The 23,458-nt window shown below is 38.3% G+C and overlaps 1 protein-coding gene across 1 annotated transcript; it reads left to right on the top strand.

The window, feature by feature from the left end:
- The first annotated feature begins 5,145 nt into the window (after positions 1 to 5,145).
- SEC22B (SEC22 homolog B, vesicle trafficking protein) lies at positions 5,146 to 21,851 on the top strand. The gene is made up of 5 exons (XM_019714234.3): positions 5,146 to 5,367; positions 11,856 to 11,965; positions 14,590 to 14,750; positions 16,705 to 16,851; positions 21,554 to 21,851. Exons 1-5 carry the CDS (start codon positions 5,293 to 5,295, stop codon positions 21,706 to 21,708), a joined length of 648 nt encoding a protein of 215 aa, XP_019569793.1. The 5' UTR covers positions 5,146 to 5,292; the 3' UTR covers positions 21,709 to 21,851.
- The last annotated feature ends 1,607 nt before the right edge of the window (positions 21,852 to 23,458 follow it).

The raw sequence follows: 23,458 nt of genomic DNA, 5'->3' as shown, positions 1-23,458 counted from the left end.
ACAGCCGCTGAACTGGAGTTCAAAGGTACTAAAGACCACTTTTGCCCCCTGGTAGGGCTTAAGCCCTCCTTTGTGTGGGGCTGTACCCAGTAATAGGTGAGTATTTTTGAGAAGATGCTCGCCTCAGTGTAGGTACATTCTGGTTTGCTCTCTGTCATGTGGTATGGAGCCTGCCTGCCTCTTTGGGTAAAGCCTGTTTCCCGGAGACAGATGGGTAAGTTGGCCCAATTCTGGGGTAAAATGTTAACAAGACCTTTAGGTCATCACAGATCTAAATCCACATTCCCACTTAGTTTGATCAATAATAAAAGTAGTATTAACTATTTCTTTGTTTGGTTCCTATATCTATTTCCCAATTTCTTCTAAGTAGAAGAGGAAGAAAGGATTGTCTTGAGCCCCTAAAACCCCGACTCAAACCTGCCATTGTAATATTCTCAAGAAGTATCAGGCTGCATAAATAAAGCGCAGATTTAAGAAGGGAGTTGTTTCTGGAATATTGGTTATCATCCGCCTAAGTGCTCTGAGGTAGGCCTAGGCCACTTTAGAGAAATGGCGCATAAAACTTTGGGTCTGACTGTCAGATTTCCAGAACCAGGGTTTCATACTCCCTAACAAAATAGGGACAAAAAGGTCCCCTATCAGTGATGGAAGTTTCCATGTGGGAAAGGGTGACCACATGAAGCTGATGAACAAAAATTGTCTTTGGAAGATAGAGAATTTGCCACAAGAAAGCATTAGCAGCAAGGTAGGTCATGCTCTATTTCGTCACATTTAATGTCATATTGGATTCAGTTTTCTGGCAGGTAAAGCTGGGTAAGTCCGCTTGTTTTTCAATGAGGAAGGATAACAAAGACTAATGATAACCATATGAGCTGACCCTTAATATTGTAGAGAAAATCACTCAAAGAGAAAGTTGTTCACTAATTTCTGAAATACCAGTAGAGGTAGAAGAGGGTCCAAGAAAGCAGCAGGAGCCGAAGGACTACGAGAGGAAGAAGCCAACTGACAGTGGAAATTGTTCAGACAGCAGCAGCTAAAAATCAGGAAATTGTAAGAGCCGCCAGGAACAACTGAATCCACTTGGACTCCACAGAAAGGAAGTAGGGCTGCAGGTCTGAGAGACAAACTAGGTAAACACTAAGGGTTAAAAGAAAAAAAAAAATCACTACTCAAGGCTTTTTGTTATTTCAGAGTGAGGGGTGGGACAGCAATGGAGGTGGAGGTGGGTTGAGGGATAATGGGACAGAGACAGAGGCAGGTAGAATATAACCTCCACCAGCAAACATTTTTCTTTTGTTCACCTTTGTATAACCCAGTGCCTGCTCTTCTTAGCCCATAGTCCTTGAATACCTAATTGAATGAAGGGAATGGTGATAGATACTCATATGTCTTGACTTAGTACTGTACCACTGTGAGCTGGTCTGCATACAACCAGTGAAGTATTGTCTCAATCCATGACCATGCCATTCATTCCATCATTCATTCAACAAGCATTGAGAATTAATTAGGTTCCAGGTACTGGATGTTAGATTGGAGAATAACTGTCTTTTTCTGCTCTGAAAGGATTTAGAGGCTAGTAGGGGAAGAAAGAAATCTGTTAGAAGTTAATATTTAGATGCTACCAAACTACCCCAACTATCCTGTCATCCCCATCCCCATCCCCCACTATCCCAAACTCCAAGCTGAGCCTGCTGCTTTCCGGATAAAGTAATGACACCGGACAGACACGATGAAAGGCGTAGAGTCCTGACGGAGCTTCTAGAAGGCAGGGAGTAGCTTTGCTAAGGCTCGATAGTTCAAGCAGGCTATCTAAAACAGTAAATATTTTAAATAGGGGCTTTCATATTACTTACAATGCGCACTTTGTTCTTTTCTCCTCCTTCCTTCCCCAAATCTTTACTTTCACTTCAATGTCTGGCCCGACTGTGTGGATAGACACAGGTAAGATCTGTGAGCGAATTCAAGAACGAACAAGATAAACTCCTGCCTAAGAAGGTTTAGTCAGGGATGAGAATTCAAAATAACCACCAGCACAGACGGTGCCACCACGTGTATTCAGGGAGCTGCTTCTCAGCCCAGGCAGGGTTTAGACCCCCGCAGCGGGCTGGAAGCGTTGCCGACGGGCCGGCGCCAACGTGAAGGCGGGACCATCCTAGGGAGTAGCCAATGACCACCTGGGAGGAGGAGCTTTGGAAGCCGACTGGCAAGGAAAGTGACCAATCAGAACCAAACCGAGTTGAACTGCGTAGCCAACAACAGAAGAGTTGTCGTTGCTTGGGATTAGGACGTGTTGATTGAAGAAGGGTTGTTCTGGGCAGCAGCTGTTTACTAATCTGTAAGAAAGCATTTCAATTTTTAAATAACCGCTTGGGCCATACTAGTGCATATGGCTGGATATCAGTCCAAATATAGTGGCTGTCTATTTTTGTCTGCCCAGAGCATCATCTACTTTTGAGAAAGCTTTTTCCATTTATGCAATCATGTAATTCAAGCAGGTGCTGCTGTTTATTATACTTGCGTATCTCTTACCCTAGGCGACAGTGTTTGGTCTTGGGGTCGATTCGGGCCACAGATTGCTAGAACTGTTATTTATTCATTTTCATTACCCAGCTCAGTATCTGCAATATAATTAGACACTCAAGAATTGTTTGAGAGTAAGTGGACACAAGCCTCTATTTATTTGATCTCACTTGTAAAATCTCTGCTTTAATGGAAAGTCTCATCCTGATTTAGGTTGATTTAGATAAATGCTTTACTCGTTTTTTTGTTTTGTTTTGTTTTTTATTAGTTTTCAGAATTTGCTGGCAGCTCTGGTATTCAAAGCTTCTGCTTACCTTTTTTTGTTTTCTAGTACAATGTTTACAAGCTCCAAGATTCTTGGATTTGAGCCATTTCAGTGTTGTTGTCTGGTTTCAGGCAGACAAATGATATACATAAGCTTTATAGATTCTAGAGTTCTGAAAAAATGTTTGTTCATATCCTATCGAGTAGGGCAGCCTGCAGGGTCTCTGGTCCTGCTCCCCACATAGGAACACAGGACATGGTGAGGCCAAAAAGGAACACCCACGGAGCCATAGGTAGGGGAGTCATACCACTATATTCTTGTTGGCAGCTGGGTTGGAGAAACAGGAAGCAGGAGCCACACTGTTCGCAACCCTCACTGCACCGCTTGCAGGCTCAACCACCATCTTCTTGCCAGCCCCCATTTTTTGCTAGCATAGCCACAGCAGTTATATTAGTGGCCAATGGCTCACTGGTTACAGCTGACGGCCAACTAGCCACAGCTGATGGCCATGCAGTCACAGTTGATGTCCATTTACTACCTGAGCCAGCACCTTTCCACGTGAGGCTGAGAGCCTGGAAACTGCACTCCTGGCTCTCTCCCCACATACCCTTTTTCATTCAATGTAAAAGTTGAGTACCTTCCAGATTTTGGTCACTGTATTTGCCATTATTACCCAGTCCTGTGTTGCCCAAAGGACCAAAGGGCAGAAGCTCAAAGGCAACTCCTGGGTGTGAATGTGATGTTACTGATCAAGTCAAAAGCAAAAGCAACTCAGATTACAGAGATCCAGAGGTCTAAGTGTTGTGCAATTTCAGACAGACACAACTCTGGCCTTCCGCTGGCTGCTGTGTGACCTAAGAAGACCACTGTCCTTTCCCTGGAATAATAATTATGGTCTAAAGGGTATCAGAATCATCTAGTGTGTCTAAGAAGAAAAAAGTAAGAGGTCCAAGTATGAGTGCTTTTGTTTCAAAAAAGTGTTGCTCCAGGGTAACTGCATTCCTCTGTTACTTAGTTTTTTTGTTTGTTTTTGTGAGTAACAGAAACTAAGCAAAGAAATGGGGAATTTATTATAAGGAAACAATGGTGGTTCATAGACTCCATGGGCAGGAAGCCTAGAGCCAGGAACTAGAAAGAGGCTGGGACTCTTGCTCCAAATCTGCTTCTCTGTGCATGCCTGGTACATTCTTTTCTCTCTGCTTCTCTGGTCCACATAGCAGCACACTTAGTTAAAATATTTGTGTTAGTAATACTTCATTACTAGAATTGTCCCAATCGAAGCTGAGTGATTAACATTTGGGACTATGGTGAAAGGTATGTCCTTGTTGAGTGGGAAGATGGGAAGTTAGATCATGTCATATCTGTGGGCTATTCTAAATGTAGGCTATTATGATTTTACCAATTTAGGCTCCCATATACGTAAGGATTGCCTTCTATTTCACTTTATCACTGTCTGTTACATGCGCCATCAGTTTGTCATGTCTGTATCCCAGTCCATCTTTTGTGTGAACTCAATCATTAGGTCTTACTGGGTATTCCCCCTAAAATCCTCTCCAGAAACACTAGTTTTCTAATAGCAGTAGAGCTGTAGAAAGGGTAACAAAAGCCGTGAGCTCTTTAACTTATGCTTAAATGAGAGGCAGATAATATTCCCTTTTTAGAGATGGGGCCATCAAAGAAAGGAGAGATGGTAATACTTCCTCAAGTGGAATTGTCTAGAGGTTGCTCAATAGGGAGTGAAATGCCCAGTTACTGGAAGTTCTAGCAAGGTTATCCTCCTATCTATCATGATAGATGTAGCGGAGATCTCAGCTTTTGGAAGGGAGACTGACCTAGGTGACCTAGGGGATTTCTGAGGTCCTGTAATTGGTCATTTATTCACAAATTAAATACATAAATACATTATTTAACCAGAAACTGTTTAAGGATCCCAGGATACAGCATAAACAAACAAGCAAAAACAAAATAAGCAAGCAAACAAAAAACAGACAAAAATCGCAACCTAGAAATATTATGTATAGAATATGTAATATAGAAAATAGAAAAATGTGAAAATATGTAGCCTGATTTACAGGTTTTTTTACATATCCTTCAATTAAGTACCCATTAACTCCCACCATCCTTCCCAGCCCTCTCCCCAAACTTCAAGTATCAGGAACTAGAAAATTCTGTTTCAGTTTCTGTGTCACACTCCCTCAAGGGTCAAGGTTTATTCAAAGTTCGAAATCCAGAAAAGTGAGCGAGACCTTGGAAGTTTCTGAAGGGGGAAAGAAAGACTGCGGAACCGATGTTTCGGTAGTTGCGGTTCTCGGTGGGAAGCCAATCCTGGGGACCGGTAGTGGAAAGCTCCGGGGCTCGTTTCCGGCCACCTCAGCGGGAAGCAGAGACGCAGGCAGCTAGTTGGCCCTACGGGAGCTAAGAGAGGTGTAACTGTTGTAGCCGCGGAGGAAGTCAGGAAGACGCCGCCGGCCGTGAGGGCCAGTGTTGGGTCCCTGTAGCCTGTGAAGATGGTCTTGCTCACGATGATCGCCCGAGTGGCGGACGGGCTCCCGCTGGCCGCCTCGATGCAGGAGGACGAACAGGTGAGCTGTCAGGTTCTCGCGACCCCAAATCCCTGCCAGAGTGCTCTCAACACCGGATTTCTTCTTGGGACGCGGGAGAGCCTTGCGACTTCCCAGGACTCCCGACCCCTCTCAAGTGCTCGTGTATCTTTTGACAGTGGAGAGATTACCTGTTAGAAGAAATCTGCCCTGCAAGCGGAGGTAGATTTCTGTGTTACCTGTTTCTTCTAAAACAAAAGAAAAGTCTGGAGACGGAATAGGTCCGGCCGGTTGCGATCACCCAGTGTCCTGCAACTCTTTAGGGACTTCGGTAAAATTCAGGATTTCTCATTTTTGTTGCGAATCAAGTTGACAGACAGGTCCTGGGTTAAATCAGCTTCTTCAACTCTTGCACCTGATCCTTGACCTAGCTTGCTGGCATCTTTTGAAAGTGGGTGAGGTAATATTGCCACATATAGGTATCTGTTTGAAGTTCAGTGCACTACCTTCTTTCAAGGTTATCCCTAATTCCCACCTCCTTCAATAAATTCCTACTGTTGGGATTATAACCCCTGTGTTGTATTCCTGTTAACGCTTTATACCTTTATCCTACTATTTTCCTTTGTCTTTTAATACAGTTTCCTAGCAGGCAAACGACAGCTCTTAGTTCATCTTTGTGTTTCCCGTAGCTTTTACAAGAGCAGCTTTATGCTTGTAGGTGCTCAAAAATGTATTAAATTGATTATAAAGAACAGCTCGTAGGTGCTCAAAAATGTGTTAAATTGACTATAAAAAAACAACTCAAAAATGTATTAAATGGATTATAAAAAACAGCTCAAAAATGTATTAAATTGATTGAAAGGGAGCTGCTTTGTGCCTTAGAACCACAAGGGAAATTTCTGATGCGAGACAAGTTTCTGGAGCAAGGTTGGGAGGTCTCTGAAGAAGAGAGGATGAGAATGACATTTTTATAACTTAATCATGTTTATTTTACTTTCTCCTACAACCTAAGTAGTTAAAAACAAAAACAAAACAAAAAAATAACTCAAGGCCTAAAAAAACGATGAGTTATAGAAAAATTATTTTGCATATATTTTTCTTGGACTTTTCATTCAGATATTCATGAAAATAAGCTTATGACGCACATCAGATATGCCAAGCATGGTGCTATTGCAGGGAATTAGAGGATACAGTTCCTACTTTCATGGAGCTTACAGGTTAGTGGAAAAGCCAGATAAGTAACAATCAGTTATAATGTAGTGTAACTGCTGTGGAAGAGGAAGAAATGTCTGTGGTTGATCATGGAAAAGGTATCTAAGTTGGTTTTGGGAGGTCAGGAAAGTCTTCTAAAATGAAATGACATCTAAACTCACAGTTGCATCTAGAAATAATGAAAACTCTTTGGTTATATGTCTTTTTAGATTTGATATGGAAATATGTTTACTTTCAGTTTTGGAAGAACAGTAATACAGATTATGAAGTTGCCAGTCATGACAAGTGAAATGTTTTTTATTCATTCAATAAAAGTTTAAACATTGATATAAAATGAAAAAACAGCATGCCTTGAATTTTCAATTGTGAAATGTTTTTCTCTCTTCCAATTTGTTAAGAATTTTCTAGAACCACTCTGCAGAAGGAGTAAAAGTGTTCAAATGAATGCAGGAACATGATTTGAAGAAGGGAGATGGTATGGGGAAATTTTCCTTCAAGGGTATGTCATTTGACTGAGAAATAGTTTTCCTAAAGGGGGGAGAAATCTGGTCAATTTGCTAATTGCATTGAATTCCAATGTGGGCAAAGAATACAAAGTAGATTTGATGTCTACTTAATATTAGTAAGTCCTTATTCTCTGTCTTGCTATTTTATTGAAAAATTAATTGACATATTATTGTGTGTTTCTTAATTTAATTCCAAATTAGGTGTTGGTCTACCAAGATGGATTGCTTTGTTTAATTGACAAGGAAAGGAACTTACACAAAAATATGTTTGTGATTGTAATTCCATGGTGATTTCCTTTAGAAATGTTGACTTTGAATGGTTAAGTCCTAAACCTTTAAAAGTTACAAAAATATCAATTCTAGGCTTATTGTTACTATTATAATAGTATATAGAACATTTCTAGAGTGCCTGCTACATATCAAGCACTATATTGTGCTAAGCCTCTGAAGTGCGTGATTTCATTCAATTTTCGTTCTAATAGGTACTGTTATTATCCCCATTTATAGATGAGGAAACTCTGAGGTTTAGAGAGGAGAGATCTGTTGAGTAAAGTCACACAGCTATTAAGTAGCATAACAGAATTTTTTATCAGGGTTTCTTGACTTTGGCACTGTTGACGTTTTGGAATGGATAATTCTTTGTTGTGGGAAGCTGCCCTGTGCACTGATGTCTAGCAGTTTCCCTGGTCTCTACACCTTAGATGTCAGTGGCACAACAGGGTATCTCAACCAAATAGTTTTATAGTTAAGTGCCTTCATTGTTCAGGCCAAATAATTCAATGTCCTTTCTCAATTGTTTATACTGATAATAGATATCGTGTTTTAGGTAGTTACTGTGCTAGTTTGTGTACAAACTGCCTTATAACTGGAGATGAATGGTTATTCAGATAATACAATAGAAAGTCAAATAAAAAAATGATATAGTCCGAGTATCATATGCACTGTTTCCTCCCTGCTTAACTAGGAGTGTAGGTAGGCCTAGGGCAGGTAGAGAGATGAACTTACCTCTTCAAACCGAGATGCTCTTACTGATAATCTATTTTTTTCTTCCTTTCTGCTGTTTCTCCTTTTCAGATGTTTGCAATTTCTTCATCTACCTTTCTGTTCTACCTCAAAACGAACCATATTCTCTTCTCTTTAATTTTGCCCCAGCTCTGTAGACTTGAGGACACTGTTAGAGCCAACGTAGCAGACAGCAGGGAACTCCAAAAACGCAGATAGTCTGTTTACAGTGAAACTTCCCCCACCATTGAGGTCTGATTAATCACCTTACTGTAATTGCTTTTAGAGGAAAAGGCCTTACTGCTGGCCTTTGACCAGCTGAGTTCAATAGGGATTTAAAAATGATAAGAGCTTAGATAACATTCATGTAAAGGCTAAAGATGGCACAGCAGTTAATATAACTACTGTGTTTCCCTGAAAATAAGACCAGGTCTTATATTAATTTTTGCTCCAAAAGACTCATTAAGGTGTATTTTCAGGGGATGTCTTATTTTTTTCATGTACAATAATCTACATTTATTCAAATACAGTCATGCCATCTTCTGGAACATCGTCATAACGTACTAAATGTATCTGTCTGGCTGACGATCTTAACTGGGGCTTATTTTCGGGGTAGGTCTTATTTTCGGGGAAACACAGTAGTTCAGCAGTCCTAGGTGACAGCAATAAAAAATATTGTGGTTGCGTGGCAAATTACTACCCTGTACTTACTATATTATATACAGAACCAAATCCTAAATATGCTACTGGGTGACCTCAAATTCATTTCAATTCATTAAATTAATTTGTCCAGACATCCCTATCCTCATTATTGGATTAGTAGCAGGCATCTTTCTATTACAGTGTATACAAGGTTCAAGCCTGTTCTGGATGAAGTAGGAAACAGAATTAGGACATCTTATCGAACTATTTTTAGATAGACTGGCAGATCCTTTGTGACTTTAATCGTGGATCCTTTGTGACGTTAATCGTGGAAGCACACTGAGGGTTTATCTGTGAACCGGTGATTATGTTGTTTTGTGAGATCTAGATCAGAGGGCCACATGGCTTCGGGAGTATTTCCTATGCATTAGATTTCATGTCCAATGGTAAGGCACCCCGACGGTGGACCTGCTGGCACTGACGCAGTTTTCTTGTAGAGCCGGTAGAGCATGCTTAGGAGCAGAGCTCCAGGGCCAGACTGCTTGGGTTCAAATCCTAGCTGCTTTTCTTGGTGGCTCCACCTCCTTGGGCAAGTGGACCTCTCAGTTATAAAGTAAACTTGAAGGTGCTCCCCTGCCTGTAGCTCTCAGAAAACTTACACTTAAGATCGGTGGCTGTGGTTATTTTAAAAAGGGCAGCGTATGAGTTCCATGATTTAATTGGTTTCAGGGTGGAGATTGGACATGAGTAATCTCTTTTTTTTTTTTTTTTTAAAGATCTCCAGATGATTCTAGTGTGAAGCCAAGGTTGAAAATCATTAATCTTATGTTGATATTATTTCTTGGCACTTTAGTTGCATTTCGAACTTTATTTAACATTCCTTTTATTGGTTGTTGTAGGGTCAGAACTCTTCCAAATGACGCATAATGGCAAGTACTGTTCAAATTTAGGAACGTAGGCTATTGTTCACTAGTTCTAAGCATGTGATAGTATTTACTCTCCTTTACTGGCTGACCAGTGATGGGAAAAAAACATCTATAAGCAATATTGTTTAATATGATAATGGTAATATCCTGTTAATTATTTTAAAGTACTATTAACATATAAAACTATATATACATATATACATGCACAGATGTGTATATATATATGTATTGTTATAGAAATATTTCTCAAGGGAACAGCATTATAATAAGTCATTGCCGTAAGACAGCACTGTGTAAGTATACAAACCAACACTTCTAATGGTCTCTAACTCCTCTGCTTCACTTCACGCTTATTTACTTCATTATTCATATTTAAATTTTCAGTTTAGCATTTTTATTTGAGTTCTTTTTTATTGAGGTGAAATTGACATATAGCTATATTAGCTTTAGGTGTACAACATAATGGTTCAGTATTTGTATACACTGTGAAATGGTCACTTCAATAAGTCTAGTTACCATCTATCACCACACATAATTACAAGTTATTTTCTATTTTTTCTTGTAATGACAACATTTAAAATTTACTCTCTTAGCAATCTCCAAATATGCAATACAGTATTATTATTATTAACTATCGTCACCAGGCTGTACATTTATAGCCCCATGACATTTATTTTATAACCTGGAAGTTTGTACCTTTTGACCACATTCACCCATTTCACCCCCTCAATCCCCTTCCCTCTGGCAACCACCAATCTGTTCACTGCATCTATGAGCTTGTTTTTTTGTTTTTTTTTTTAGATTTCATATGTAAGTGAGGTCACATGGTATTTGTCTCTCTGACTTATTTCACTTAGTGTAATGTCCCCAAGGTCCATCCACGATGTCGCAAATGGTAAAATTCCATTTTTTTAATAGCTGTGTATATATACCACGTCTTTATTCATCCATTGATGGACACTTAGATTGTTCCCCTATCTTTGGTATTATAAATAATGCTGCAGTGACTATAGGGGTGCATATATCTTTTCAAATTACTGTTTTTGTTTTCTTCGGATAAATACCCAGAAGTGGAATTGATGGATCATATGGTAGTTGTATTTTTAATTTTTTGAGGAACCTCCATACTGTTTTCCATAATGGCTGCACCAATTTCCATTCCTACCAACAACAGGGGGAAAAAAGGGTTCCCTTTTCTCCTCATCCTTGCCAACACTTGTTATTTCTTGTCTTTTTGATAATAGCCATTCTAACTGGTGTGAGGTGGTATCTCATTGTGGTTTTGGTTTGCCCTTCCAGTTCACCATTTTAAATATAGCTTAGAAACCTATACTTGTACATTGCTTATCTGCCACTTACACAGTTTTATTACTGCTTCCTTGTTTTCAGTCTTAGCTCAGCGGTTCACTATCCAGAATTTTAAGATTTCACTTTGTACATTCTCAAAGTTAGATCTCAGATCCAGTCCCTGGGCGAACCTTGTATGGACACTGTTATTTCCCCCAGTACACGTTTTTCCTTTTTTAAAAAAACAAAATTGTAGAATCATTTATAAATTGTTCAGGGAAATATTACCTGTAATTCTAGTATCTGAATATTATTTTCATTTTTGTATGCACATATCATTTGCTACCCAGACTTTCGCTGTCCAATCTTGGGAACCAAGTAGATTTATTCAGTAGAGGATGTCTTGATTTCCCAATCTTTGTCCTTACTCTTGTCTATTTCTACCTACTTGCAGGTACAGTGTTTGTAATAATTTGCAGTCATGGGTGTACACATTTAGTTTTGCCGAAATGCTCAATACTGTAATACTTTGTGGAAGAATTTGCTTGATATTCCAGCATAACAATGAGATTCATCACTTGTTTCTGGGATTTTCTCCTGAGTCTAGAACATGTGTAGTTCTGTGCCAGTGAAATGGTTTAGGAGGAGGCACTGACCTAACAGAGGAAGCACATTGGGTTGAAAGTTAAGAGTGCCTTAAATATGGTTGAAAAATATACTTTTGCTTCTTAGCAAATAACTAGTGTGATTCTCTTAAAGAACTAAGAGTTTCTTCTTTCTTTTTGTTCTAAAAGTAGGCCTTTGTTTGTTTGCTTGTTTGTTTGTTAAAATGAATCTTACTAACTTGTAAGTGAAGGACCTTATTCACATAGTGTCCTCATAATCGGATGCTTCTCACTAATTCACGCAGTGTTATTTTCATGCAAAATTCTTAAAGCAAGGTGTCTTCTTTCAGTCTGGCCGAGACCTTCAGCAGTACCAAAGTCAGGCTAAGCAGCTGTTCCGAAAGTTGAATGAACAGTCCCCGACCAGATGTACCTTGGAAGCTGGTGCCATGAGTTTTCAGTGAGTAGAATCCTGATTTCTTTGTGATCATCTAAGTATGAAATATAGTGAATGTACGTAACACCTGATGAGAATGGTAGCAGTTTTTTAAAAGTAAAGAGAACTTTAAGGGAAACAACTTCTTTGGCTCTAATTCTGCGAAATGAAAATCTTGGTTTGTTTATTCAACTTGCGTACAATAATGTAACCTGTTACCCTGTGTCTAGTAAATGCTGTACCCATCATGCAGTGACATAACTTTTTGCTTTAGGAGCTTCTTGGAGTCAGACACATGTAGGTTAATACATTTGCTCAAACATTTACTAACAACGTAACCTGAACAACTCACATATACCTCTCCAGGCCTCAGTTTCCTCTATAAAATAGGGACAATCATCATAATTTTGTGAGGATAATGAGGGAATCCATGTATATCTCTTAACATCTTGCCTGGCACATACAGAAGAATCAATAAGTGTTAGTTATTATTTAGAAAAAAAGGAACTTGTAAAAGATAATTGAAGAGCAGCTCAATCAGTAGTTATAGATAATACATCCAGCTGAGAGGGATCAAAGGGACTTAATGGACTTCAAATTATCCACAAATAATTGGTATTAATGTTTAATACATGTCAAGCTTGAAGGTGATAAAAAAAAAGAGAAAGGACAAGAAGATCAGAGGGAAATTAAAAAAGGATTAGTTGAATAACCTTGCTATTCTAGAACTCAGATACTAAGATAATACAGACCCGGGAGCAACCTGCTGTGCTTAACTTAAAAGGGGAAAAAAACAAAACCCTCCACCCATCAAAAACAAGTATACAAAACCAAAACAAAAACCTTGGCCAGTTGGTTAAGAAGGTAGTGGATATTAAGTTTCCTAAGGTAGTAATTTGCACAGTATATGAATCATTTTTTATAAATCTAATTTTTAACATCAAAAAATATGATAGGCACTTAATTATATAGTATCTTTCTCTCTACCATGGGTTAGGAACAAAAGACCTAGGAAAGTGCTCATGGAATTGAAAAGAGATTTTCTTTTGCTTGGTTCCTTTAGGACCTTTATAATCTTATCTCATCTTTTATTTCCATCCAGGAGTTAATTTCTTAAAGACTTATTCTTTGCCAGATTTTATTCTTTATTCTTTGTATTAAGTCCTGCCTTTTATGTCCATAGCTTTTAATGAGCTCATACTTCCATTAGCAGAGAGACACAGATGAAAACAACTATACTAGAAAACCGTAGGGCAAGAAATGCCATCATTGGGATATAAATGAGATACTTTGGGAACAGAGAGAAGGAAGCAATAAATTCCCTACTATAGGGAATCAGTTTGAGGAATCAGAGGGAGGGAGAATACAGAGAAATTTCACAGAAAAAAATTATAGTAGAATTGAGCATATGAAAATTAACAAGGTTTCTCCAGTTACATCAAAGAATATCCCAATTAGAAAAATACAATATAAGTAGAAGTCCATGAGGACATGAACGAACCTAGCTTGTGGGAGAAAAGCATGTCATTGGTGTGTTAGGATATATGATGGAATGAGGCTGCACTTGTCTTGGAGGGCTGCAAATGCTGTACCAAGGAATGTGATTTTGTTTTCCAGGTATTAGGAACCCCTAGAGTTTTTAAGCAGAGTAATATGGTTGTATTTACACGTTAGGAATAAAACTGGTGGTTGAGAAGATGGTCTAGACTGAAGGCAAGGAGACCAGTTATTTCAAGTGCGCAAGGAGGAGATAGGGCAACAGTATTATCACCATTGTCATCATCATCATTATTTTAAAAGGCCTGAGAGACCATATAATAGACTATAAACACTACTCTGGATTTCTAGGATGCCTTAGGAGGCATGGAGAAAGGGCAGGGACAGGGGTATGTGTAACGCTTTGGGCCCTTGAACTCCTACTTAAACGAGAGAACTTCTGATTTTATTTGCTATTTATATTAATTGTTCTGAATGTAATTTTTGCTAAACTAGAGTACTGTGGCTAAAAAGACATTTGAAAACCACTGCGTAACCTAACCTCTTTCCAAGAATATTTCAGATGTGTAGTCATGTAGCCCCTTCCAGAATACTCAGGAACTCACTCTCACAAGAGGAAGTCGGTTCTGTGACTGGATAGCTTCCAGTTGATAGAGTTGTTGTTCCCTAGAAATTAGGGAGTGTTACTAGTCCTGAGGTCATTCTTTTCTGTGCCCAGTAAATATTGTGACATTAACTTTCAACTGTTGGGTGTCCACAAAAATTTTCAGTTTCGCTGTTTTTCTTACAGCTGGAAGGAGTTTAAATATGTGTATACTAACTAGTTTATCATACATAATCAAAGGATGGGTGGAGTTTTCAAGAAAAAGTCTTAGGTATTAAGATACTTTAGTTGAAGAATTATGTAATGAATAAACAATTATAATAAACATGTCTAAATACTCCTTTTTGAATGGACCCCTAATAATGGGAAGGTATTTGCTTTCTGACTCCAAGGGTTTGTGGTTTGAAATTGGCTTTCTGATTCAGTTAGCCTCAAAGGGCTTAGGTTGGAATGTTTTCAAAAGTTTGTATGCCATCGATAGAAGCTGCTTCACATTGTTGGAGGTATTGTAACTCTACAACCATTTCTTGCTTTTTTGTCTCTCCAGCTACATTATTGAGCAAGGGGTGTGTTACTTGGTTTTGTGTGAAGCCGCCTTCCCTAAGAAGTTGGCTTTTGCCTACCTAGAAGATTTACACTCAGAGTTTGATGAACAGCATGGGAAGAAGGTGCCCACTGTGTCCAGACCCTATTCCTTTATTGAGTTTGGTAAGTTTTTGCTCCTCACCTCTCAATCAAAAAATATGGAGAAGCTGTTTGTTACACTGATAAGATTTTGACACAATTTCACTGATGTTTAGTTACTGAAGTTTGGGATTCTGCCTCTTCCATCTCTTTTTGTCCTTTTGAATGAATGAGGCTTCCTTCTCTGGTCTGTTGATCTTTTCCCCATAGAACTTCTTGCCCTTTGCCCTTTCCTGTTATTTGTTTTAATTCTTCATTAGGGTCAAGAACTGTGTCTAAAGGTCTGCTTGATTGGCATGTAATAACTGAGTTTTTCTTTTCCCCAACACACACACACCACACCACATTTTGACAGTAAGCCTCATTATTTGGAAATCAGAAAGAATGGTGTTTAGTTTCTTTTAGGAGAATAATATATTTTTTAAAAGTACTAAAAGATATGTGGTCTTGGGGGGGGTGACATTTACTACATGAAGAGCATGGTGTCCGGGTTTGTACAAGAATTATAGAAAGACGCCTCAATGGTCAGACCTGTTGAAGTATCTAATGGCAATAGATCAAAGGAAATGTCCTCAGTACAGTAAGTAGAGGAAGTAAGAACAAGTATGATCAGACTACATCACTGACATTTTTAGTTAAAAGAAGAAATTGGTTTTCACGATCTCTGAATTTCTGAAGTGTGTAAAGTTTGCCAGATAAGTGGGTCATCTCGCTTTTTAAAAGTAAAGAAAAATTAGCAAAACACTCCAGTGTTTCATAAGTATAAATTCTCCAAGTGCTAATTTTTTTTTAATGCCCTGTTTTTCGATTTTTACTTTTGTAGACAATAGTGGTCCAGCAAACCTAAGGAAAAAAAATAAGACTATTGTCAAGGTCACACACGAAAAAGTTGGTACACTCAAGTTAGCTTAAAGGATTATATACAAAGATATGAACAGGTTATAGGTGAACCACAGATACTGAGACCATAATACGGTAATTGTTACCATCCCTGGGCCTGAAGAGATGAGAGAAAGGAGCAGTTTCTGGAACGGGGAAAGAGAAAATTTACAGAGAAGGCCAACTTGAGCAGTAACTTTTAGAGAGGGATACTGCCAGCCCAAAGAGACTTCTCAGGGAGAAGTTAGGGGAACAAATACCCTGATGTCGCTGTTCTCACTTCTTCCCTACTCTTGGGGCTCCCCCATTGACAGAAACTAACTGGAAGCTAGAGGGCAAGGCGCCCACTAATGTAATCCATGCAGGTCACCTTCCCAGGGCAAGAGCAGGGTGCAGAAGGGTGGAGAGGAGACCTAAAGAGGCAAATGAAGGGTATCCAGCACACGTAACTTAAGATTTTTTGCCAAACATTAAGAATACAATCTTTAATCATAAGTCATTCTTCTTACAGTTCTGAGAAATACAGACGGGCTAAACATGAAGGAGAGTGCAGTTTTATAGTGGTATTTGGGGAAATTTTCTATCACATGTTTGCTTTACGTGAAGTTTATGAACACAGTGAAATTGGGAATGTATTATATGTTAAAGAAAATACTTGAAGACAGTTTTTTCAACTTATTATGATAGAGTGACTCTTTTGCCATATTAGGCTATAGAAATGCTAGGTTGTTGTCAGCATCCTTTTCAGGGAATATGTAGAGTTCATGAAACCGTAAGTGTCCAAGGACTACAGTTTGAAAATTTCTGCTTTCAGGAAAGGCTTGCTGTAGTGGGTCTTAATTTCTCTAGGGATCCTGATAGCAGTTACTTCTAAATTGAAGGTGTGCAAAGCGCATTTCTCCTGAATGATCATCTAATTATATCTTTACATTTTACAAGTGAAGAAATCAAAACTCAAATCTTGATACTGCACTCATTCAGCAGTGTAGCTAACCATGGATAGTTGTGATCCAGGACCAAACTCAGAACTTCCTGTTCCCTACTTCAGTACTTTGATGGACATGAAACAAGTTAATGGTCGTTTTCTTCATCCTTTTAGATACCTACATCCAGAAAACCAAGAAGCTCTACATTGATAGTCGCGCTCGGAGAAACCTAGGCTCCATCAACACTGAGTTGCAAGACGTCCAGAGGATCATGGTGGCCAACATTGAAGAGGTGTTACAACGAGGGGAAGCGCTCTCAGGTATCTAGATGCAATGCAAGTCTTAGGAAGAAGTGGTCTCATTTCATAAGCAAGGATAGCTTCTTTTGGGGTACCTTCTATGTGATCAGATTCTATCAAGCACTGTTAAGAATTCATCTCTCAGAAATATTACATTACAAAGCTTCCAGTATGAGGTGTGATCAAACAATACAGTGAATGTTTAAATTTTTAAAAATTTATTATAGTAAAAGACACATTGCTCTTAAACCCCCTCAAAATACTACCCCTCACTTCAAACACACTTATCCCATTGTTCTTGCCACTTTCTGAAGCAGTTCTGGAAGTCCTCTTTTGTGAGTGTCTTTAGTTGTGCTGTCATAGCTGCCTCGATGTCCTGAATCATTTTGACTTTGGGGAAGAGCCAGAAATCATATGGTGCCAAATCTGGTGAATAAGGTAAATGAAGACACACTGTAATGTTTTTATTTGACAGAAATTGCCATATACTAGAAGTGATGTGTGACGCGGAGCATTATCATGATGGAGGATGATTTATGGCACACTTTAAAACACACCTTCACTCAACCGTAGCTCACACCCGACTGACTGCACCAAACAAGTTGAAACTTGTCACACAGTGTTACTACTGTGTTTCCCCAAAAATAAGACCTAGCCGGACCATCAACTCTAATGCATCTTTTTGAGCTAAAATTAACATAAGACCCGGTCTTACTTCAATATAATATAAGACCCAGTCTAATCTAATCTAATCTAATATAATATAATATAATTAATAATATAAGATATAATATAGACCGGGTCTTATTTTAATATAAGACCCGGTCTTATATAATATAAGACCGGATCTTATATTCATATTTTCTCCAAAAGACGCATTAGAGCTGATGGTCTGGCTATTTTCAGGGAAACATGGTAAGGTTCAACATGCCGCTTCCTGTATTGAAGATCTCTGCCTTTCCGTTGGATGGCACTCGGCAGCAGCATTCACCGTATTTTGTGATCACAATAGGAAGGCTCTATGTCCCACATCGCTTCTGGTACAGCAATTTCTGTCAAATAAAAACATTACGGTGTGTCCCCATCTGCTATATTCACCAGATCTGGCACCGTGTGACTTCTGGCTCTTCCCCAAAGTCAAAATGACCATGAAAGGTAAACGTTTTGAATCTATTCAGGGCATCAAGGCAGCCATGACAGTGCAACTAAAGACACTCACAAAAGAGGACGTCCAGAACTGCTTCAGAAAGTGGCAAGAACGATGGGATGAGTGTGTTCAAAGCGAGGGATAGTATGTTGGGGGGAATTAATGGCAATGTGTCTTTTACTGTAATACGTTTTTTTTTTTAATTTGAACGTTCCCCTATTTGTTGATTACACCTTCTATGTGTGTTTTCCTCGCATGATTAGTTTTTGTTGAGTTGGCACTGTATCTCGTTCCATATCAGAAGCAATTACTGTTTCCAAGATACTACAAAATTAAGTACGTACATATTTACAGAAACACAAAAGTTAAGGGAAATGAAAAGAAGAATGAGAGGAAATCATCAATTGTAGTGGTTTCCTGAGTAGCCACTTGCAAATGTTATAAAATGCCACTTTCAGCACAAATTCCTCTGCTGAAAAACTTTTAAAACCTCTGACTACAAGATAAGATCTGGTCTGGTCTATTCAGTCATTATTAGTGAGTACTTGTAACACGCCAGGCATTGTGTTTTCTATAATGGAAGATAAGGAGATTACAAATGGCTCTCGTTCTCCCTAGTTCAAATATTCTGACTCAGTTAGGGCCACTTCCTCACCGTCTTGGACCTGTTCTTGAAAATCTAGATAAAATCTGTCACTCTGATTCTTACAGCCCACACACATCACATTAATCTCTTGTGTCCTTTAAACTCGTAAACCACTTAGCTCCATGTGGTTTTTAGCGCATAACGGGGTGCCTGTGTAAATATGTGTGTGTGTGCTTATTTACTTAATTTATTCCAAAATATATGTTATTACCTAAGTGTGTAATGTGGCATATATTCTTTAAAGGTAGTGATTAATGTGTTTCATGTCTTTTTATTATACTTCTTTTATTTTTCTCGCAGTAATAATCACAAGTAGAAGCCTTAATGAATATTTCTCAAATTCAGTCTTGCTACATATTCATGAATAAATAGGCTTTCCTTTATTATATACTGCAAATTTTAACCTGTAAGTTAGTAGTCAGTAGTTGTCCCAGCATATAGCTTCACAGTCTTTAAGCATCAAATTTGGGGTGAGTGCGTAAATTTCCATCATAACAGACTTACAGTTTCTACCTGGGATAAAGTAGACCAGCACAGGAATTTTTTTAAATCCAAAATTTATATATCAAATGTGTAAATTCTCCTAACGCTTTGCTGGTTACTACAAAGCTGATATACTAATTGAAAAAAAAGTACATTTCTACCCTCAAGTAACTTTATCTGATTGGGAAGATAAGACCCATTGTCACAGAATAATTTATAGATGGTACAAGGGAACAAATATCAATGGGATGCTTTCTTTGTGCTGCGCAATATGGCAGGGGGAGTTTACATATATCTTACTCTTTAGAGTAATCCCTGTAAAGTGGATGCTACCAAACCAGTTTTACAGAAAAGCAGAGATCACAAAAATTAAGTCGCTTACTAAATATAGTCACACTGCTAGTGCCTGGCAGAATTTGTTAGCCTGTGGCGTCCTTGACCATTTTAGTGTATGATAGTTTTAAATAGATATCTAGACATTGAGAGCTATAAAAATGTTACAGGAAATAGATATATGTGAAATGAACAGGAAAGATTCCTTGAAATTTGATAGGAAGGAGTGAAGAGTGGGATTTTAAGAAGAAAAAGCATATCTGAACAAAGTATATTTGAAGGACAGTGAAAAGATTAGCCTACTTCAAAAAATGTGTTCTTCCGCTTTAAGCTTCTTCATAAAAAGAATCCATCTTTATGGCTTCTTTTCTTTCTAATTTTTAAAGTGGTATAGCTAATCTACTTTGTATTTAAGACCCAAGAGTAGTTGGTATGAGTTCTTTCAGCAAGATCAAATTATGCCCTTTTTTATGGCCTAAATATGAGTATATCTGTTTCTTTTAAGCCACGGGTTTTGTCTTTTCATTCAAAGGAGTACTGTACTAGATTGTAAATTTCACAAATGCAGGAATCATGTACATTTTAACCATTATTTTGTCCTCTAGCATTTTGCACGGTGCCTATAACATAAGTATATGTTAAATGACTTCTCCAAGCAGTAGCTTTGTCTTTATGATATCCTGTGTTTCTAAATGTTCCTATATAAAGGAATTCTCTTAACTGTTACTTATTTCATATGACCTAATACATGTTCCCCTGCCCAGTTATTCTAAGCAGATTTAGATTCAGTTAGCAGATATTTGTTGATTGAGCACTTGACTATATGCCAGACTCTGAGCTGGGCACTGGAGATATAACAATAACCAGTAGTTAAAAACCTCTGTCCAGTGGATTATACGCTCTAGTAGACTGGCTAGAAAGATTCCTCCCCACATTGTCATGGTTATTTCTCATCCTCTAACTGTTTTTTTACATGACTAGGTGTTTTTCTCACTCACAGGACAAGTTGCTAATTTAGAAGTGGTTGTCGTGCCTGTCTTATTAAGCAATGCCACATTTCTCAATCAAAATCAGTCACTGTTAGGCAACTCCAAATATTCCAAAAGCATTCCCCAAGGAAGAACAAACAAATTCAGATTGCAACATAGTTTTTTTAAAAATTGAAAGAAGTAAAAAGTGTGATCAAAATTCATTTATGTCAAACTGAGAATTCGTTTTTATTATTAAAATAGGCCATATATTTTAGTCCAGCCTACCTGTATCTATCTGGCTATTTCTCTAAGTGCTCAGTTAACGATTAGAAGAAGATAATGATATTACAGATGTCCTTGTAGAAAAAGAAAACTAAGGTTCTAAAAAGCTTAATTGAGTAGCTATTGGTGGTTTTCTAGCACCTGTCATTGTATTTTAGTTACAACTTTCCTATGTCTGTTGAAATATAATTTCTGATAGCTTTAGCTTGGTAATAGCCTCTACTGTGTGAAGAATCTTAGAAATTTGGCAGCAGTCGCCATAGAGATACAGCTTACTACTCAGTGTCTAGTTCATTGAATTTTCTGGTTACTTGAGTCTTATTTTACATGGATTATTTTTCAAAGTATGAGAGAATATGATATAGACCATTGAAAGATTATAAAGAGAATTAATGTCAGCTCATGTTTCTTAAATGTTTCCGATAAGCTGGCCTTGTGCTCACGTGACAGGCATTCTCATGTAGTCCCCTGATATAGTTGCTGTTATTATCCCCATTTTATAGATGAAGAAACTGGGACTTTAGAGAGGCCGAGTTGACAACCATCTCAGGGCTGGTGCCCCTGAGCTTTGAACCAAAGACTTTGAGGCCAGAGCCTGCACTCCTAACCACCTCACTACAGAGCCTTAAGAACTGGAACATAATTTGGTGTGATCATTTTTAAATGCATTTTAGATTTTACAGCACTTCAGGATCATGAATTATTCAGTACATGCAACCTTACCCTTAAAATAAAAATGATAATTTAGGCTTCATGGTTGTTTGGTATAGTGCCACTCATTTGGGTTATTTATATGCTTACTACATCTGATAAAATACTTCCAGGGGACTAATGAATGTTTTCTTTATTCCTCTTTGACAGCGTTGGATTCGAAGGCTAACAATTTGTCCAGTCTGTCTAAGAAATACCGCCAGGATGCGAAGTACTTGAACATGCGTTCCACTTACGCCAAACTTGCAGCCGTAGCTGTATTTTTCATCATGTTAATAGTGTACGTGCGATTCTGGTGGCTGTGAAATAGTGAATGCAGTCACTGTCAAGGGAGAACCTAGAACCCGGCAGGTGTATGTTTTCAGGAAACTGAGCTCACAGAGACGTGTATTAGAATCCAAGTGGCATTTCTGCTTCTTAAGACCTTGCAAGAAAAGACATATCCTGAAAATGAAAGGTTACACCTCATTTAATAAAGCTTAACCCTATGTAGAAAGCCTCTTTTTGGGGGCAGAGGCTTTCCCCGGGTGCTAAGCCATGTATGTTAGGGAACAGTAGATTGTTTTCTTTTGTTTTTTCCCTCCCAGTGTTTTACATTTTCAAAACAGCACTGACTGGGGCATTCTCATTCTCTAACGGAGCCATCAGTGAGATTTGGGTTAAACAACCTGTACAAGCAACAGTCTGAAATTCCTTCAGAGAAGGCAGCCCTTTGGGAAGTGTGTTTGACTCTATATAATCAACATTCCTTGTGTCGGTGACATTTGTGATTTTCAATAACCTGAGTTTTTGATGGCCTGTGAAACAAGACTCCAGTATGTGAAGGTTCATTGCTGTGCTGCAAAGATCGTGTCTGTTGGCCCCTCCAGGAAGTTAACCTTTGTCGTTTTCCTTTTATATTTTGCTTATTGCACAATTGCTTTAGGGTTAAATGAATTGTATTAAGATGCCTTGAAATTCTATTATAGCACTCCTTGATTAAGAAGCTAAAATGTTTTCTGTTACTTATTCCTTAAAAGACGTAAATTACTTTGGGACATTCTGAATTTTATTTTTCAGCATCTGGTTTATATTAACTAAAGAGTGCGTATAGCATACGGTTAGCCAGAGGCCCCTGACTTAGGAGAAGAAAGACTCAGCCTGTCAGTACAGCTTTGTCCTGCCCCTTTCTCACTTTTTGCACTACAATTGTTCCCCCTGTCTCTTCCTCCTGCCACAATTTGCTAACATTTTTTAAAATTCTTCTGTGCCCAGTAGTTTCGTGTCCCATAAGCATCCTCTCAAGATAGTCTCAAATTTCAAAACGGAGACTGTTCAGCTGTGTAGTTAATTAAATTTAGGTTTTTGAAGAGTGACTATTCAAACTACTAAATACATTTATCTGAGAAAGTCTCTGAGAGCACCTCACACCTGCTTCTGTTTATATAAATTCTCTGAGAATGTTCTAAAGATAGAGGACTCATTTACAGTGGCTTCTGTTAACAAATAAAAGTACCTATGATTTTTCCCTTTTTTGCTCAGGGATAATGGGGATTTCCTTTTACCTTCTGAGATAGAATTTTTTAAATGGGAGAATAGGCCTTTTAAAAATTGTCACAAGGGTCTGCAATATAACCTATAACTCCTATATATACTGCAAATATTTCTTTAAATTGTACAGGAAAATGAGCCAACTTCTTACTTCTTAACATCTTTGGAAAGCCAGTTAACCAGTGAGCGATTTTATAACTCTGTGGGGTCATCAAAACTACTGTTCTGATTGCTGATAGAGGGGGAAAAAATCTATTTCCTTATAACAAGGCAAGGAGAAATGCTTATTTTGTTCCTGATGATTTACAAAACTAGAATAAATTTTTTTTCTTTTCATTTTGGACCCAAATCTGCTAATTGGCATTTTGTGCATGCAATATGACGTTACTTTTTATAGAGAATAAGTGCTTTTAAGTCCCTAAATGACTTGTCCCTGAGTAATGATGTTTGTAATAGAAGGATTTGAAAGGCTGAAAACCTAACTAGTGGTACCATAGCATTTGGTGCTTCTCTAGGCGTGGAGAG

This window comes from Rhinolophus sinicus, chromosome 7 (genome assembly GCF_057876585.1).
Source record: "Rhinolophus sinicus isolate RSI-liver-muscle chromosome 7, RSI-T2T, whole genome shotgun sequence".
In the NCBI taxonomy this organism is placed as follows: domain Eukaryota; kingdom Metazoa; phylum Chordata; class Mammalia; order Chiroptera; family Rhinolophidae; genus Rhinolophus; species Rhinolophus sinicus.
Note: the sequence above shows the minus strand (reverse complement) of the source record. Positions and strands in the feature narration are given on the sequence as shown.

Excerpts from the sequence above, each read along its gene's own strand:
- SEC22B (XM_019714234.3), top strand. The coding sequence starts at position 5,293 with ATGGTCTTGCTCACGATGATCGCCCGAGTGGCGGACGGGCTCCCGCTG. Across the intron at positions 11,966-14,589 it reads GCTGGTGCCATGAGTTTTCA|CTACATTATTGAGCAAGGGG; the intron begins GTGAGTAGAATC and ends TTGTCTCTCCAG. Across the intron at positions 14,751-16,704 it reads CTATTCCTTTATTGAGTTTG|ATACCTACATCCAGAAAACC; the intron begins GTAAGTTTTTGC and ends TCATCCTTTTAG.